Source organism: Pristis pectinata, chromosome 10 (assembly GCF_009764475.1).
Source record: "Pristis pectinata isolate sPriPec2 chromosome 10, sPriPec2.1.pri, whole genome shotgun sequence".
In the NCBI taxonomy this organism is placed as follows: domain Eukaryota; kingdom Metazoa; phylum Chordata; class Chondrichthyes; order Rhinopristiformes; family Pristidae; genus Pristis; species Pristis pectinata.
The window spans coordinates 62,654,823-62,674,031 of NC_067414.1; the positions used below are offsets into that span (position 1 = coordinate 62,654,823).

At 43.1% G+C, this 19,209-nt stretch overlaps 1 protein-coding gene across 1 annotated transcript in view; it reads left to right on the forward strand.

Moving 5' to 3' along the window:
* The first annotated feature begins 2,418 nt into the window (after positions 1–2,418).
* zpax1 (zona pellucida protein AX 1) overlaps positions 2,419–19,209 on the forward strand; it is a 30,493-nt gene continuing 13,702 nt past the window's right edge. The window contains exons 1-22 of the mRNA XM_052025423.1: positions 2,419–2,564; positions 2,659–2,717; positions 2,799–2,891; positions 4,161–4,285; positions 4,733–4,873; positions 4,980–5,060; positions 6,267–6,434; positions 6,554–6,650; positions 7,065–7,282; positions 7,688–7,841; positions 8,485–8,699; positions 8,773–8,887; positions 8,962–9,161; positions 9,244–9,361; positions 9,439–9,605; positions 9,689–9,765; positions 10,562–10,689; positions 10,890–11,079; positions 11,154–11,298; positions 11,368–11,461; positions 11,532–11,630; positions 11,711–11,855. Of these exons, the coding sequence (XP_051881383.1) occupies positions 2,500–2,564; positions 2,659–2,717; positions 2,799–2,891; positions 4,161–4,285; positions 4,733–4,873; positions 4,980–5,060; positions 6,267–6,434; positions 6,554–6,650; positions 7,065–7,282; positions 7,688–7,841; positions 8,485–8,699; positions 8,773–8,887; positions 8,962–9,161; positions 9,244–9,361; positions 9,439–9,605; positions 9,689–9,765; positions 10,562–10,689; positions 10,890–11,079; positions 11,154–11,298; positions 11,368–11,461; positions 11,532–11,630; positions 11,711–11,855 (2,894 nt within the window). The 5' untranslated portion in view covers positions 2,419–2,499. The remainder of the gene's footprint in view (positions 2,565–2,658; positions 2,718–2,798; positions 2,892–4,160; positions 4,286–4,732; positions 4,874–4,979; positions 5,061–6,266; positions 6,435–6,553; positions 6,651–7,064; positions 7,283–7,687; positions 7,842–8,484; positions 8,700–8,772; positions 8,888–8,961; positions 9,162–9,243; positions 9,362–9,438; positions 9,606–9,688; positions 9,766–10,561; positions 10,690–10,889; positions 11,080–11,153; positions 11,299–11,367; positions 11,462–11,531; positions 11,631–11,710; positions 11,856–19,209) is intronic.

Genomic DNA, 19,209 nt, shown 5'->3' on the forward strand with positions numbered 1-19,209 from the left:
GTGCAACGCTATTACAGCGCCAGTGATCGGGGTTCGATTCCCGTCGCTGTCTGTAAGGAGTTTGTGCGTTCTCCCATGTCTGCATGGGTTTCCTCCAGGTGCTTCGGTTTCCTCCCACATTCTAAAGATGTACAGGTAGGTTAATTTGGGGGTTTAAAATGGGCGGCGCGAACTCATTGGGCCGGAAGGGCCTGTTACCACGCTGTAAATAAAAAAAAATTTTTTTTTTAATTAAATTTTAAAAAAAAATTATGGTCACTAGTCCCAAAGTGTTCCCCCACTGATAATTCAGTGGCATGGCCTGCCTCACTTCCCAATAGGAGGTCCAATGTTGCCCCCTCTCTAGCAGGTCCATCTGCATATTGTTTGAGAAAACTTTCATGGACACATTTAATAAACTCCACCCCATCTAAGTCCTTTGCTCTATGCCAGTCCCAGTCAATATAAAGGAAGTTGAAGTCACCTACTACTATAACTCTATTATTCTTACAGCTACCTGTGACCTCTATGCATATTTGCTCTTCTATTCCAGTGGACTACTGGGGGGCCTACAACACAATCCCAGCAAAGTGATTATCCCCTTCTTATTTCTAAGTTCAATCCATATAGCCTTACTATACGATCCCCCAAGAACATCCTCCCTAACCAGTGCTGCGATATTCTCCCTAATCAAAGACCCATTCCCCCTCCTCTCTCACCTCCACCTCTAGCATGCCTGTAATCAAGTGTATCCTGGGACGCTGACTGTCAGTCCTGCCCCTCCCTCAACCACGTTTCTGTTATGACTATGATATCCCAGTTCCATTTACTAACCATGTAGTATAAATGGGTGGTTGATGGTCAGTGCAGACCAGATGGACTGAAGTGCCTATTTCCAAGCTGTTTGACTCCATGACTCTCCCTGACTGTAATTTCAGTGATGGAACCACAAACATGACAGAGTCCACTAAGAACAATGTTTTTATTGCAGGTTCTAAGTACAATTGTCACCGTCAGGTTTATATAAAGTGAGAGAAGTATTTTAAAAAACACAATTTTCATACATCGGTTGCAAGTTAACATTACAGAATTTTGTGTTTGTTGATCATCGGAAATGTTAGTGCCTAATAATCAGTGCTCTGTCAGCAGTGGGTCATCAGGAGTTCTCTTGCTTCTGAGTCATACGGTTGTGGGTTCAAGTCTCACTTCAAGAGAGCTGAGAATGGAAATCTCTGCTGCCCCTCCTGTACCAGAGTGCCAGAGGTACTGCCATTACATCAAGGCCCAATCTGCTGAGGTGGATGTGAAGGATCCCGCATGGTGGGGAAGGAGTCAGCAGGGCACATGGGAATTTAGTTGAAACACCTTTCTCTCTTGAGCTGTTCAGTGAAGTGGGTGAAGTTGCTGAACCAGTGCTTGGTCTGACCTGGTATCGGTTCAGCCGGCAAATTTCCCAGTGTAATTGGTGGGAAACTGTAGGAAGCTGATTCTTCACCACTGGACTCCATCAGGTGTCCAATGTTGTAGTGTAGTCAGAACACACATCCCTGTACATATGAGTAGTCCTTGGTCAATCTGACCCCCTATGCCAGACAGTAAAGATTGCTGAGTTCTCAAACTCACAAGGGACTATCAGGAACATGGCCAGACACAACGAGGCTGGGTGCCGTAGAAAGGGAAAGCTGGTTCACTTGGAGACACAAGAGACTGCAGATCCCAGAATCAGGAGCAAAAAGGAACAAACTGCTGGGGGAACTCGGCAGATCAGGCAGCATCTGTGGCGGGAAATGGACAGTCGACATTTTGAATCAAAACCCTTCATCCGGACCCTGTAGTTCACTTTTCGGATTGAAGACCCTTCATCACATCTGACAAAGCTCTTCCATCTGATGAGGGGTCTTCGATCTGAAGTGTTAGCTGTTTCTCCTTCCACAGATGCCGTCAGGCCTGCTGAGCTTTGCCAGCATTTCCTGTTGTTTATTTCAGATGTTTAGCATCTGCTGTTTTATTTTCAGCAACAGTGCTGGGAACGGGAGTGATCTGGAGTGCATTGCCAACGATGAAAAGTATGCTGCCATTTGGTGTTACTATCTTTCCAAATAAAGCAAAAGTCTTCCAATGAGGCTGCACATCGTCGTTGGTCACAGAATCAAGCCTTCGCCCACTGAGTCCGGCATCAGATACCCGGCTGTACAATCCGATTTGCTTTATTGACCCCCCATTAACGTGCTCAGTGCACACAGGCAGCCAGGGAGATGAGGGTGGAATGAGGTTCGCTGGAGCTGTGAGACAGCAACTCTGCTGACTGTGCCACCTCGCAGAGCACACGGCTGCACCCCAGCCCGCCAGCTTCGTGGTTCCGCTTCATTTGGCGGCGGCACCTGCGGGCGGGTCACGTGGCCGCCTGCAATCAGCGCCAGGTGCGCGCCGCGCGCCGCCGCGGGCCCGGGGCCCGGACCTGTTTAAATAGCGCGCGCCCTCGGCCCGTCTCCACAGCGGGTTTACGGACCGCTTTCGCAAATGGGGACGAAGCAACAGGACAAGACGGGCACCGCCCGCACCATGGCGCGCGTCCTGTTCTTCGGGTGAGTCTTTGCAACGTGACGGGCGGGGGAAACAGGGTTTGGGAGCAGGAGCAGGGTTTGCTGTCTTGCTGATGGACGCTCGTTTGTTTGGCAGGTTGGTGTTGGCGGGGGCTGCGGCAGCTCCTGACAGCAGGATGCAAACGGAGTCTGCAGGTCAGTGTCCGGGTGAAGCTGGAGGGTGGGAGCAGGCGCCGGGTCAGTCCAGTTTAACAGCGGGGTACTTTGTTTCTGCAGGCTTTGTGAAGACTGAATGCCGGGACAGTGTATTTTGGGTTGGGTTGGACAAGCATTTTCTCGCCGGGAAACTTTGGCAGATTAACGTTGTTGGTGAGTTCTTCGCGAACTGGAGCCGCGCTTTCTCTAAACGCTGTCCTGCCTTTCCATGGAATACCATGCAGTTCGAGCTATTGATCTACACGGACTGCCGGCACCTTAATCCGTAATTTTATTGTTACGATGGTAATCCGGAATTGGACATCTTTACTTAATGTCCAGCGGGTAATTAGGCTGCAGGTAGTACTTTTGTCTTGGTTTCAGTGTTAGATGTGTGGAGTTTATACATTCTTTCCACTGTTTCGGTTTTCTTCCTTAACGTAACAAATCTTGGTTGTTAAACTAACAAGATACTTTAAATTGCCTCTAGTTTAGGTGGTAAAAGGATTAAGGGGTGTTCCATCCTACTTTGATGTAGGAAGCCATTTGACCCATCTAGTGTTGCACTAGCTCAGTAATTGCATCCCCTACTAATTTGCTGTGTAATCTATTCTTTTCATTTGAGAAAATAAACTGTGGGGGAGGGAGGAAGTGATTGGAATTTGAGTTGTTATGGGCTGAATGACGACCTCCAGTTGTAAGGGAATGAGAAATACGAATGCAGAAGTTAAATAAACATTTGGAAAGGAGGCCTGATTTACTTAAACTGGTTTGCTAACCGTAGGAATTAGTCAATTATGATTTTTAAAAACCTGGAGTACGTTAGGAAAACAATTTGTGTATAACTGATAGTATTAAATGACTATGGGGGGGGGGCAGTGTTCAGCTAAAATCTTATTTCCCAATGGAAATAGACTTGAAAGGGTGATACATAATTGTAATCTAGTTGAACATACTAAATAATTTAGTGTTAATCTGGGGTGATGGAGCAGTTGAGAAGTTGGATTTGATCTAGACTTGTGGGAACTATGGTTAGGTGGTTTTACTTGTACTTCATGAGCTGTGGGTATTTGTACAACAATATTTCCATTGTATAATATTACATACCCCTTTCTCCCATTCCACCTCATTAATGGCCAGTGGGCAACATTGAGGGCAGAATGGATACAATGCATGAAAGTTCCCAGCACAGTGTCATGTAGGCTAAAATTGTTTCATTCAATTCATCTAGTCTTCAAGCTATCAACTACCACAGGCAGCATATTGAACCTTGTTTGTATAAACATTGGGATCAAACCTCTAACTGAAAACTGCACTTAACAAAACTCCAATTTTTTGGACTTTCAGGAAATGCCTCTGCCTTTATTTTGGCACAGTAGTCTTTGGAATTATTACTTGTCAATACAAATAGCTCAAATTCAGTCAGGTTGCTTTTGCTTTCAGATCAGTCTGGTTATATTGTTCCTGTTACACCAAGATTTGCATCACAGTGTGGTTACACAATTGCAGTAGATCACCAGAATATTGAATTCCGTGCCTCCATACTCAGCTGTGGTGTGCATATCCTGGTAAGTAGCTCCTGGAATGTTTACACTTGCAGAAAAGAATGTTTAAAAGTCTTTATTGCAAACTTGAGTGGTGAGGTACAAATCTCTCAAGGTTTCATTTTGGTGTCTCTTCAGTCACTTTAATCCTGTTTTTTTAATGCAAAATACTTGATTAGGCAGCATAATTCAAGGGGGTGAGGAGCAATGGTTCTGGTCATAACCTAATTAACCATCCATATTTCTAAATTTTAATTGATCCCTCCAAATTGAGGGAGTTGGGAATGATGGGACAAAAGCACTACATGCCACCTGTGATTCATTGACTTGAATTTTCAGGTGCCACAGGATGAGGATACAAATGTACATTGCATAATTATAGGGGATGTTGAATAGAAATTCTGTAGGTGACCTTTCTAAATGTGTACTACCTATTCTGGTGCAATTTACCCACTTCTAATTTCTTTGTAGAATGATGAGCAGTTCAATCTCACTGTACAAATACAAGTGTCAGGAACTGACATGAGTGCTTCAACATATATTGAAACCCTATCTTGTATGTATTCTCCTTGGGCTGGAAGGGAAGTCTTCTGTGAAGAAAATTACATGCAGGTAAATGTTAAATAATTGTCCAGAATAGCAAATGGTCAAAACCTGAGAAATGAAGTGACACAACTATGAAAATATGCTAATATCTGCTTTGCAATTGATTGTTCAGGTCTCTGTACAAAGAAACATACCAACCATTGAGGAAGATTATGCTCAAGATGCTGAAGATTGGGCTTTGGCATTTCCAGAAGTAAGTTTTGACTGTCCTGCACAAAACATGTAGTAAAGGAAACATTAGAATGAAGAGGCAATTGGTTCACAATGTGTTACTAAACCCCTCATTTGCATGGAATACAATCTGTACTTTGACAATCTGCCCTCAATGGGGGGGGGGGGGGGGAAGACATGTTACACTTATAGATTTGAACACTGCTTTCAACAAACATTGGAAATGCATACAGACTGTGCCTAGATAACAAATGAGTTTTTTAAACAGATATCCATAAGTTGATTTTTATCTGTAAGCTGGAAAATGTACAAACCACTCTTGTTGTCATACCTCAGTATTGTAATAAACGACATCAAAAGCATGAAACTGATAAAGAACAATTGTCAAAAGTGTACAGGGGAAACTAGTTCTGCTTTGCTCTTTTTTATTAGGGAACAATGTATGAACATTAGATTTTTGAATGATATTATGGAAGCTCATTTGTATGTAGGGGTGTCCATAAATCAGGTGTTTGTAACCCAGCAATGGCCTGTATTGCTCTGCAAATGGCAAACAATGTTTCAAGACTCCTCTGACTTGGGCTGGTAATTGAAGCATAGCATGATGGCATTTTATGGCACTTTTAACTGGAGTTGCCTGCAGTGAGCATCTGAATTGTTTAATATCAATAACTGCTGTTGAGCTGATTAAAGCCTTGAATATTTTGATCATCCTTTTCCCACATTTTTTTTAAAACAAACTAGATTTAGTCCAGAATTAAATTCTAGGAGCATCTCTGGTTCTAAGTTTGAGCAACTGCCATTCCCTGGAAAATGCACCCATGAGTATTTTTAAGAACTTCAATGAAATTGAAACAATTTCTACACCAGAGCACTTGTTTAAAACTTGAGGAATCTACTCAGTCAGAAGTTTAGAAGTTTATTTTTTGTTTTGAAGCATGCCAAGGTCATTAGAGGCACCAATTCTCTGAACCAAGCTTCTAGTGTTTGACAAATGCAATTTGCTATTGCCTAGGTCTGTGCTCCCTACTTCTGCCTTGTCTCCAACTGGCATTCCATTTTCCTGCTTTTCATATTCTGAAATCGGCTATTTTTGTTCACTATTTCAAACTTTGCACACGTAGATACAAATGGAGCTCAGTTGAAAGGGAACCACCACTGGTATTAGCTGATATAAATCTTTTGGATGGCATTTGAGAAGATCAATTCCATGGTTTTTGTCATCCAGGCTGTTGATGCAGAAAGTGGAATGTGGCAAGTGGTATTTCACACTTCTAGCGGCAAAAAGACTATGACTGTGAAAGAAGCACACCAGTTAAACTATGGAATCAACACCACAGATTCTCGTATTTTGTTCCGTGCTCCATATCATACAAAAGAGGCTGAAGTAGTTTCGGTGAGTTTACTAATGCTTGCAACTAGCATACTGGAGGGTGGATTGGAAGGAGGGAGAAGCACCTTCTCCATTTCTACAAATTTTCATACCCACTGAGTGACCTCTCCCTTTCATTTTAGGTCCATGGTATCCCCTTGTCCGTAATCAGATCAACTAGTTTCTATAGACAGCAATGGATGATTCTGCTAATTGACACTGCAGTAGCTTGCCCTCTTGGTAAGGACTGAAACATTGTACTATGAATAGCATCTAGATCCTCTGCATTCCTCTATCTTATCAAGTTGTGCAAAATTGAACAGTTGAAATTTTAACCAAATGCTTTGAATAAACTAATGTGTGCATGTTAATGTAAGTCAGTAAATCTATCTACAACTAATCCTTTTCTGCAGTCCAAAAGCAAGTCTGTCGCTGAAGTCATCTGAAATTAAATTTGCATGCTAGAACTTCTGTGGTCATACAGCTTCTGGAGACTCGTCCCCATGAGTACAGCTTTGAGTATTTCAATTGCTCTGAGTTTTCCCCAAGTCCTACAGTCCACCTTTTAAGACGGCTTCTGTTCTGATCCTTTAGAAGTAACTTGCTGCCATAGAATCTATCACTTGTCATGTTCCCTTATTTTCCTCTTCTCAGATGGTATTTCATTCAGTGATGACCTAATCATCTGGACACTGCCAAGAATCTTCACTCCAATTGTGACCAGTACAGTTCATCAAGACAACAGCTCCATGGGAGTAAATGGTATCAAACTGGATCCAGAAAGAATGGCAGAAAGAAACTATTCTTTAAATAAAAATGACACTTCTCTTGCTATAAAGGTTCCAATTGGTGCACAGGATGGATACTACAAGGTTGGTTGCACTTAGCTTTTCTCATTGGAGTGGATGTCCAGGAGTAATGGATCAAGAGCTTTCCTTTAGTTAATAAAACGGCTTTGGATGCAACTTAAATATCAACTCGAGTTTGGCAAAATGAAGATTAGTCTCTTGTATTAAGCAGGATTATAAAATCCCATTTGAAGGGGGATCCAACAGATTGGGAATATAGTAAACAGTCTGAAGAACAGATGAGCATTTGGTGCTTCTTATCTACATATTTGCTTTCATTACTAGCTTCAATCCTACCAGTTGGCAAGCTGCAGTGTACCTGACAATGTAACACTGATTATTCAACCTGCAGTTGGAAAAGATGGCAGGGTTCTTAGTAGTTTGAGCTTGAAGTCACTTAGTTCTAACAGCTGAATTATTGTCTTTCAGAGCCATGTGGTAGATGGTCAGTACGGCATCAAGTACAGCATTAATCTATTCTTGGAACACTTATGGAAAGATGACACCTGGGAACTAAATAAAATGAACATCATCCATCCAGTGACCACTCCCTTTATTCCTAAGCCTCTAGTTCTCACTGATGGTAGGTATTATGGTAAAATGATAGCTGAAGTTTTTGAGCATTCTCTAGTAATGCTGAGAATTAGTGGTTAAATCCAGGATGGATTTGATGTTAAGTCAGGATATTAGTTTCTAAAAAGCAGTCAGCAAGATTTATTGAAGGTTGTAAATGCTAAGACCAAGTGTGGGGGAGGGGAAATAGTACCACCATCCAATGGATGTACCACTTGATTAGGAGATCCTTGACAATGTTCAGATGGCTTGTACAACAAGGATAGGGAAGCAGTGGGCAATGCTGGTGTCAGAGGAGAAACATTTTGTTGGTGTGTACATGAAGAAAACATTACTTGAACTTGCAGGATTTGATAGTGGTTAGTACTTAATACTGTGGGTGAATAGTGAGAGATTTCAGCTTGCCTCATCTTGTGTCATCTTTTGCTGAAATCTCATTCAGTTGATAGTCTTAGAAATTGACTGTTCCAAATAAAATCACCTGAGTGGAAAATGATGCTACCTCCTTCTGTTGTATAATCAAAAGATGCTGTTGCTGTAATGGAATCTAGTGCAAGGTTGTGAAATGAACCCTCCAAAGAATCACTACATAACCAATTGTTAGAATTGTTATCCACTGCTTCTCCAAGAGTACAATTCTACTTCTCTTCCAGATACCATTCCTGAGCAATGGCTATTCAATGTATCACTGGGCAACTTTCTCCCTGATGTGGAACTGCAGAAAGTCACTCTGGGTTCTCTATCCTTTCCTGTGGATGAACAAAACCAACTCTTTGATGTTTACAATGGGACTACACCAAATGAGACAACCCTCAATAAAATCTTTGTTCTTGAGGTTCCAATGGAGTCTCCAGTTGTTGATAGGAAGGTAGTGGACTATTTGTAGAAAATGTTTCCATGCAGTCTGAACAGCTACTGAGTCTCTGCTTTTATTCTTTTAGTATATAGGAGATGGTGTTGAACAATATACCCTTGATATAATCTACACCCTAGCAGTGGTGCCAGAAGATGAAATATTCACCTATGTAGCTCAATTAATACATAAGCATGATATAGGTGAGTTGTTTAGGCTTTGTTCTTGTAGAGGAAAGAATTGTCAACAGAGGTTAATGAACTCTTTCCTCCTGCAGTACTTCCTGTGGCAAATGGCTTTTGTGATGAGGAGAACATGACATTGGTGATTACACATGGAACCTTGGATCAGTATTGGATCCCTTTCATTGGAAATGTGCAGCTCTCTCTTCACAAACATGACGGCTATATCATGAGAGAGAATGGTACCCACTTAACAGTCACTGTTCCACGTGATGCAGCAGGAGTTGTCCATGAGGTATGTGGTTTTCCACTCAAATAATCTCTTGCAACTGTTAGAATGGATTCATTTTGAATCAATTGCTGCTTTTCCATTATAGGCTATTGACCACCAAGGCATTAGAAGCAGATTTGACTTCCAACTGAAGGATAATAAAAGCTTGGAGGTGCTGATGAACTTCTCAGTATCCTGCAGCTTTTCTACTACTGACTTCATAAGTAAGCTTTTGTCTTTGCCTCTGAACCAATGGTGGCCTTGTACTATTGCTTTGATGACCTTTCGTCCTCCTTTTCAGCATGTTTCCCAAATGGCAGGATGGTGATTACAGCTATGAATCTTGGAACACAATTGGGAATGGATACCAACAAACTGATGCTGAAAGATCCAACTTGCAAGGCAAAGGAGAGTGAATTCCAAGCAGTCTTTGAATTTTCTGCAGAATCGTGTGGAACAACTAGAAGGGTAACTGATGGATGTCTGAGTGTAATGCTGAGTCTGCAGGAAGGTCTTGTCAAACATTTAGTAACTGAACATTCTTTCCTTAGTTTGAGAAGGATTACATGATCTATGAGAATGAAGTGGCATACATGGGAGCCAAATCAACTGAGGAACCAACTTATCGGTAAGAATTGGAACATGAATCTATCAGTAAAGAGTGGAGAAATGGCAGATGGAAGTTAATTTGAAGTGTAATTGTGGTGCACTTTGGGAGGTTAAATGCAAGGGAAAGCATAGTTGATGCAGGACCCTTAATAGCATTGATGTACAGAGGGATCTTGGTGCAAGTCTTTACCTCCCTGAAAGGGGCAATGCAAGTAGATGGAGAGTGGTGAAGGTGCATGCTATAGGGCATTGAGTATGAATCAGTTGTGTTGCAGTTGTATGAAGCTTCTTGGTTAGGCGGCCCTTTACTGTATTGCATGCAGTTCAGCTCCTTCCTTTACAAGAATGTGGAGGCTTTTGGGACTTCAGAGGTTCACCAGGATACTGCCTGGATTAGAGGGTCTTGGTAAAAGATGTCAGACAAACTTGAATTGTTTTTCTCCTGAAGCTGAGAGGCCTGATTAAGGTTTATAAAAATTGAGGTGTAGATAGTCAATCTTTTCCCAGGGTTGAAATGAATACTGGAGAGCATAGCTTTAAGGTTGGGGGAGTTTAAAGTGATGTTTGGGGCAGGTTTTAGTGGTAGGTGCCTGGAATATGCTGTGGGGTGGTAATAGAAGCAGATGGGACCATGGCACTTGAGGTTTTTGGATTAGTTAATAATCATGGAGGGATATTGGATCATGTGCAGAAAACATTAGTTTGTTTTGGCATTGTGCCTAGCACAGCCATTGTGGGCTAAGGAGCCTGCTCCTGTGCTGTACAGTTCTATAAAGTTTTTTGCTATACAAATAAATGTATATCTTTTCCTCTAGACTTGCAATATCTTGTCGTTACCCCATAAATGATTCTGTGCATCTTCAGTTTGAGCACCAGCTGAATCCTCTGCCAGTTGTTGTACCTGGGTTTGGACCTATCATCTTGGATATGCAACTTGCCAAAGGTAAAACTCCTGCAAATTTAATATTTGCTGTTATTGAAGTGTCAGTCTCTCACCATCTGACTCCTCAATGTGGCGATGACTATATAATCACAATTGTGCAGTTTGGCAGAAAGGCAGGTTGTGACCATCCCCACTGCTCCTACCCAAGTTTAATTTCAACTACCTACCTATATCCAGATAACTTTGCTTGAAATTTGCAGATAAATCCTATGCTACCTTGTACAAGGAAGATGAATACCCAGTAGTAAAGTATCTGGCTGACCCTCTTTACTTTGAAGTGCAACTGCTTCATAATGAAGATCCACAAATTGAGCTGTTCTTGCAATCCTGCTGGGCAACTGGCTCCCCAGAAAGAGATGGTATTCCACAGTGGCCTATCATTGTCCAAAGGTAAGTGTGAGCCACTTGTGATGCTGGGCAGTTGGCAATTGGCAACAGGTAACTGACTTGCTTTGTGTTAATAGCTGCGAGTATGAAGCTGATCCACGTATGACCATCTTCCATCCAGTCTTGAGGAATGAGAGGGTCAGATATCCTAGTCACATGAAAAGGTTTGAAGTGGAAACATTTGCTTTCACCTTGGGAGATCTGAATATCTTATTAGGAGAGGTGAGCATTGCTTTTCACAAATGTGCTCTGAACCAGTGATCTGTGTCTCACTAATAATTTCCCTCTTAGGTGTACTTTCATTGCAGTGTGGTGCTGTGCAAGAAGGACCCAATAAACAAGTTGCTCTGTCCTGGAAAATGTGTTCCAAGAAAACAGCGAATGGGTGAGTTAACAGTTTTTTTTCCCAGGAGCTTTGTTGCCAGTCGCTTGGAGTTGACTGACTGTAATTGCAGGTCGGAGTGTTGATGGAGAGCACCACTTGGAGGGATCTGTATCTTCAGGAGCAGTGCTCATCTTGGCAGAACTTCCTACAGTAGAGAATGAGATGAGGGGTGAGGAGGCATTCTTGAATTACTGTTGTAAGGTGGACATTATTTCAGAAATATAATTCATTTTTTCTCCTACCCCACAGATATCCAAATGGAATCATATTCCTGGCCAGTGCTGCTGATTGGAGGTGTAACAACTATTGTTTGTTTTATTGTAATTGGAATTGTTGGTTGTAGGTATCATAAACAGTTTGTACATAACTGGATTTACTCAAGATTAAAGTTATAGCTGATCTTCATTGCTGAATATTTAACCAATCCATGTTATGAGCAAGATGCTCCGTACAAGCCTATGCTAATTCAAAGTTACTATCTTGTACTGGTTTCAGTTTGAAGAAAAATAAATTGCTTTTCATTGAATCTGAATCGTGAGTTTTGTTCCAGTCCAGTGAACCAGAATTTGCATCTGCCTTGATTTGAGGTATTGCTGTTCCACTCAAATGGAACTAGGATAGAATTAAAGACATCTGTCCTGAGACACCAAGATTTGACAACATACTTCTGAATCTGGGGACCAGCTGTTACTCCACTTGATTAGGTGAGGCAACTAATTTCAGCAAAACATCTGGGGAAATCCTAGCTTGTATGAAATGTAAAGCAAATATTTCTAAGTCATGTTCCATGTGGATTAGGGAACAATTGAAGGGTAGAAAGGCCTGAGACTTCAGTGTCTTGAGAACTCTGAAATTTCTTGAATACTGCTGAAAACTGAGTCACACACCTGAAGCTATTTACTAAAACAACAATTAGGAATAAACATTAGAACACTCCCTTATCCCCATTCAGGGGATCAAATGGGCCAAGTTTTTTCTGGTGTGGTGGCCAAATATAATTTAGTATCAATATTTGGAATTCCTTTTCAAGGACTATGAAGTTTCATAGACCATTACAGCACAGTACATATCCTTCATACCACAATGTTGTGCTGACATTTTATCCTGCTCTTATACCTATCTAACCCTTCCCTCCTGCATATCCCTAGATAGCCACATGAATGATATTTAAGAGACTCTTAATGTAGCTGCCCCTGCAACCTCTACCAGCAATATGTTCCATGCACCCACCACTTTTTAATAAAAAAAATGACTCTGACATTCCTCCCCCCTACTCTTAAAACCACAAACCACCACCCCCCCCCCCCCCCCCCCCCCCCAATACCTTCCTCCATTCACTTTAAAATTATGCCCCCTTGTGTTTAGCCATTTTTTGTCCTGGGCATTGGCAGGAAGGAATGTCTCCATCTGCCCTCTTGTACACTTACTCAAGTCACCTCTCATTCCCCCTCTCCAAAGAGAAGCCCTAACTCATCCAACCTATCCACAAGATATGCTCTTCAATCCTGGTAATTCTCCCCTGCACCGTCTAAAGCTTTAAATATCCTTCCTATAATAAGGTGATCAGAACTGAACACAATACTCCAAGTGTGGTCTGACCAGAGTTTTACAGAGCCACAACATTACCTTGTGGCTCTGGAACGCAATAGCCTGACTAGTGAAGGTCAACACACCATATGCCTTCTTAACAACCCAATCAACCTGCACAGCAACCTTGAGGGATCTATGAACACATGCCAAGATCCCTCTGTTCCTCCATAGTGCCAAAAGTCCTGCCATTAATTTTGTATCCTGCCTTCAAATTTGATCTTCCTAAGTGTATCACTTTGCATTCTTTTTCTGGGTTGAACTCCATCTGCCACATCTCAGCCTAGCTCTGCATCCTATCAATATCCTGTTGTAACCTACAGCAACCCTTGTGTCATCAGCAAACTTAATAGCCCACCCTTCGACATCCTCATCCAAGTCATTTATAAAATCAGAGCAGGGGTAATACGCTCTATCTACTAATACCACCACCCTGTCTTCTATGGGTGAGCCAATTCTGAATCCACACAGCCAAGTTTCCTTGGATCCCATGACTCTTGACTTTCTGAATGAGCCTTCTGTGAGGAACCTTATCAAATGTCTTACTAAAATCCACATCCACTGCTCTACCTTCATTAATGTACTTTGTCACATCCTCAAAGAATTCAATCAGGCTTGTGAGGCATGACCTGCCCCTCACAAAGCTATGCTGACTGGCCCTAATCAGCCTAAGCTTCTCCAAATACCCATAAATCCTGTCTCTTAAGAATCTTCTCCAGTAATTTGCCCACCACTGAAGTAAGATTCACTGGTCTGTAATTCCCAGGGTTTTCCCCACACCCTTAAACAAAGGAACAACATTTGCCACCCTCCAATCATCTGGTACTACTCCTGTGGCCAGCAAGGACGCAAAGATCATCGCCAAGGGCACAGTAATCTCTTCCCTCACTTCACATAATAACCTTGGATATATCCTGTCCGGTCCTGGTGACTTATCCTAATATTTTTCAGAAACTTCCAGCACATCCTCTCCTCATGTCAATATGCCCTAGCATATCAGCCTGTTGTACGCCCTCCTCACAAATATCAAGGTCTTTCTCACTGGTAAATACTGAAGCAAAGTATTCATTAAGGACCTCCCCTACCTCTTCTGACTCCAGGCACGTGTTTCCTCTCCTCACTCTACTCATCCTCCTATTCCTCACTTGCGTGTAGAACGCCTTGGAGTTTTTCTTGATCCTACTTACTAAGGACTTCTCATGCCTCCTTCTAGCTTTCTTTAGTCCATTCTTAAGCTCCCTCCTGGCTACCTGGTAACTCTCCGGAGCCCTGTCTGATCCATGCTTTCTGAACCTTAGGTAAGCTTCTTTCTTCCTCTTGACAAGATATTCTACGTCTCTTGTCAACCACGGTTCCTTCACTCTACCATCCTTACCCTGCCTCAGTGGGACAAACCTATCCAGAACTCTATGCAAGTACTCCCTAAACAACCTCCACATTTCCATTGTGCACTTCCCCAAGAACATCTGTTCCCAATTTATGCTCCCAAGTTCCTGCCTAATAGCAACATAATTCCCCCTCACCCAATTAAATACTTTCCCATATTGTCTGCTCCTATCCCTCTCCAAGGTTGTGGTAAAGGTCGAGCCAGACTAAATTGTAGAACACCTTGGTGTTCACTTTCTGTGAATGGATGTAACTGCCAGATAGGCAGTAATACCTTGGAGCAGAAATTATTCCTGGAAGGAGTCTGCACATGGTACACACTGATGGTATGTTTTTGTGTAATGTAGCCAAGGCAGGCACGGTAGTGTAGCGGTTAGCGTAATGCTATTACAGCGCCAGCGACCCGGGTTCAATTCCGGCCACCGTCTGTAAGGAGTTTGTACGTTCTCCTCATGACTGTGTGGGTTTCCTCCGGGTGCTCCGGTTTCCTCCCACATTCCAAAGACGTACGGGTTAGGAAGTTGTGGGCATGCTATGTTGGTGCTGGAAGTGTGGCGACACTTGCGGGCTGCCCCCAGAAGACTCTACACAAAAGAAGCATTTCACTGTGTGTTTCGATGTACATGTGACTAATAAAGATCTTATCTAATCTTATCTAATGATGCTCTCACAATGTGCTGCCAGTGATGCACATTGCACTTCACATGACATGCAAGTGAACTTTGGATATGACGTAGAAATGCACTTTTGGGATGATTTTAACCATCCTATTTAAGTTTATTTCAGACTTGGGTACTGGAGATCCTGCATAGTAAAATGCATGGCATTAAACAATGCCATGTGGGTAAAGTGCTCAAACTTTGACAGCTGCCTAAGCCAGGCCCTTAAGTTTCAAATCTTTTTAAGGGTGATTGAATTTGTAAACGCATAAATGTACACAATAGAACCTACACCCACTTGCACTTGCTCTTGTTCACCAACACTTAAAGCAATCAGTGCAAGTTCGCACTCTGCTTGGTCATTGACTCCATGGGAGTCAACTATTGAGGGCAATTAGGTGTAAAAGCCCACTGTAGAGCAGAAAGCATTTCTGGGCAAGTTTAGCAGTGTACTGCGAAGAACATTGTCGTGCAATGCACAAATTTCTCAATTTGGCACCGGGCTTCCACTTTCTGGAATATTCTTGTAAACTCCACACCTTTGTAAATCTGCTTTGTTAACTTGTACACTTGGGCAACCTTTCCAACTTGCAGATCTTCTCACAAGGGAGTGGGGGGGGAGGTGGGAGAATGAGTTTTAAGGTCACTATTTTTGTCTGATATTGATTTTCTTTTTAGTCCCCTTCTCCCTTCCCCCCACCCCACCCCCACCCCTATACCCCTACCTCTCCAAGAGACCACCAGGAGTTAAAGCACTGAAATTCAAAAATAGTTGATTTCAGATCTTAGTATTAGAAGACGAGGAACTGAGAGTTGTAGAGCATGGAATCAGGTGATTTACTCCACCACATCTGCATTAAGCACCCATCCACAATAATCGATTTTATTCGTCCTTCATTCCCACTTGGGGAATATGAGCCCATATACAGATTATAGACCGCCCCCAGGTTCTGTTCCTGTGAACTGCCTGTAAGCTGATTTTTCTGCAAGGTGGCAACATCCACTTTCCATAGCTACCCATATTATATTGGTCTACATACACCTGCTATAATTTCATAGCATTGAATCATCACCCTAATACTACTTGTACTTAATGGAATATATACTGTATCCAGTCATTAATGAATACCATGAAACAACGTGTTAGAGTGGGGAGCTGAGGCTTTGGTGAGAAGAGGCGAAGGTAAGTCTCTGGCAAGTTCCTTTCTTTCTTTATTGTGGTGTTCCCTTTAGTGCCAGGACAGAGTAGTGAGAATGACTCCAGGGTCAGTGATGTGTTCAGCTTGTGAGATGTGGGAGTTCTGGGAAACATCCAGTCTCCCTGATAACTATATCTGCACGAGGCGCATTCAGCTGCAGCTCCTTACAGACTGTGTTAGAGAACTAGAGCTGCAGCTGGATGACCTTCAGCTCCTACAAGATAACAAGGAGTACATAGATAAGAGCTACAGGGAGGCAGTCACTCCTAAGCTGCAGGAGGCAGGTAGCTGGGTGACTGTCAGGAGAAGGAAGGAGAATAGGCAGGTAGTGCAGAGTACTGCTGTGGCCGTTCCCCTCAATAACAGGTATAACACTTTGGATACTGTTAGGGGGGACGAGCTACCAGGTGAAAGCCACAGTGACCAGGTCTCTAGCACTGAGCCTGGTCGTGTTGTGCAGAAGGGAAGTGGGGGAGGAGAGGAGGGCAGTAGTGATAGGGGATTCCATAGTAAGGGGGCAGACAGGAGATTCTGTGAATGTGAAAGAGATTCCCGAATGGTATTAGTATTGGTTTATTATTGTCACTTGTACTGAGGTACAGTGAAAAACTTGTCTTGCATACTGATCGTACAGATCAACTCATTACACAGTGCAATTACATTGGGTTAGTACAGAGTGCATTGATGTAGTACAGGTAAAAACAATAACAGTGCAGAGTAAAAGTGTCATAGCTATAGAGAAAGTGCAGTGCAATAAGTTGCAAGGTATGTTGCCTCCCGGGTGCCAGGGTCAGGGATGTCTCAGATCGGGTCCACAGCATTCTGAAGGGGGAGGGTGAACAGCCAGAGGTCGTGGTACATATTGGTACCAATAACATAGGTAGGAAAAGAGATGAGGTCCTGAAGAGGAAATATAGGGAGTTAGGTTGGAAGCTGAAAAGCAGGACCTCAAGGGCAGTAATCTGTGGATTGCTGCCTGTGCCATGCGCCAGTGAGGGTAAGAATAGGATGATTTGGCAGATGAATGCGTGGCTGAGGAATTGGTGCAGGGGGCAGAGTTTCAGATTTGTGGATCATTGGGATCTCTTCTGGGGAAGGTACAACCTGTACAAAAGGGATGGGTTACACCTGAACTGGAGGGGAACCGATCTTCTTGCAGGAAGGTTTGTTAGAACTGTTGGGGAGGGCTTAAACTAATTTGGTAGGGGGATGGGAACCAGAGTGACAGGTCAGAGGTTGGTTCATTTAGTGTACAAGTAGATGCAGAGTATAGAAAGACTTTGAGGAAGGATAGGCATTTGAAAGGGCAAAATTGCAGTCAGTTGGATGGGCTGAAGTTTGTCTACATTAATGCGAGAAGTATCAGGAACAAGGGTGATGAACTTAGAGCCTGGGTAAGTACGTGGAACTATGACGTGGTGGCCATTACAGAGAATTGGCTGTCGCAAGGGCAGGAATTGCTGCTGGATACTCCAGGGTTTAGATGTTCAAAAGGGACAGGGACGGAGGTAAAAGAGGTGGGAGAGTGGCTTTGCTGATCAGGGACAGTGTCACAGCTGTAGAAAGGGAGGATGTCCTGGAGGGATCGTCCACTGAGTCAGTCTGGGTGGAAGTCAGAAACAGGAAGGGAGCGATCACTCTATTGGGAGTATTCTACAGACCCCCCAATAGCAGCAGAGACACTGAGGAGCAGATCGGGAGGCGGATTTTGGAGAGGTGCAAAAATTACAGGGTTGTTGTCATGGGTGATTTCAACTTCCCTAATATTGATTGGCACCTCCTTACTGTAAAGGGGATAGATGGGTCAGAGTTTGTTAGGTGTGTCCAGGAAGGATTCCTGATGCAGTATGTGGACAGGTCGACTAGAGGAGGGGCCATACTGGACCTGGTACTAGGCGATGAACCTGATCAGGTTTCAGATCTCTCAGTGGGATTGCATTTTGGAGATAGTCACCATAACTCCTTGACTTCTACCATAGCCTTGGAGAGGGATAGGAGCAGGTGATATGGAAAAGTATTTAACTGGGGGAGGGGGAATTATGATGCTATTAGGCAGGAACTTGGGAGCATAAATTGGGAACAGATGTTCTTGGGGAAGTGCATGGTGGAAATGTGGAGGTTGTTTAGGGAGTACTTGCATGGGGTTCTGGATAGGTTTGTCCCATTGAGGCAGGGTAAGGATGGTAGAGTGAAGGAACCGTGGTTGACGACAGACATAGAATATCTTGTCAACAGGAAGAAAGAGGCTGACCTGAGATTTAGAAAGCATGGGTCAGACAGAGCTCTGGAGAGTTACCAGGTAGCCAGGAGGAAGCTTAAGAATGGACTTAGGAGAGCTAGAAAGGGGCATGAGAAGGCCTTGGCGAGTAGGATTAAGGAAAACCCCAAGGCATTCTACACGTTTGTGAAGAATAGGAGGATGACTAGAGTGAGGGTAGGACCAATCAGGGATAAAAGAGGAAATGTGTGCCTGTAGTCAGAAGAGGTAGCGGAGGTCCTTAAAGAATACTTTGTTTCAGTATTCAACAGAGAGAGAGAGAGAGAGAGAGAGAGAGTGAGAGAGAGAGAGAGAGAGAGATTGATATTTGTGAGGATGGTGTACAACAGGCTGATACACTAGGACATGCTGACGTGAGGAAAGAGGATGTGCTTGAACTTTTGAAAAACATTAGGATAGATAAGTCACTGGGTCAGGATGGGATATATCTAAGGTTATTACGTGAAGTGAGGGAAGAGGTTGCTGCACCTTTGGCAATGATCTTTGCATCCTCACTGGCCACAGGGGTAGTGCCAGATGATTGAAGGGTGACAAGTGTTGTTCCTTTGTTTAAGAAAGGGAGTGGGGATAATCCTGGGAATTACAGACTAGTGAGTCTTACTTCAGTGGTGGGCAAATTATTGGAGAAGATTCTTAGAG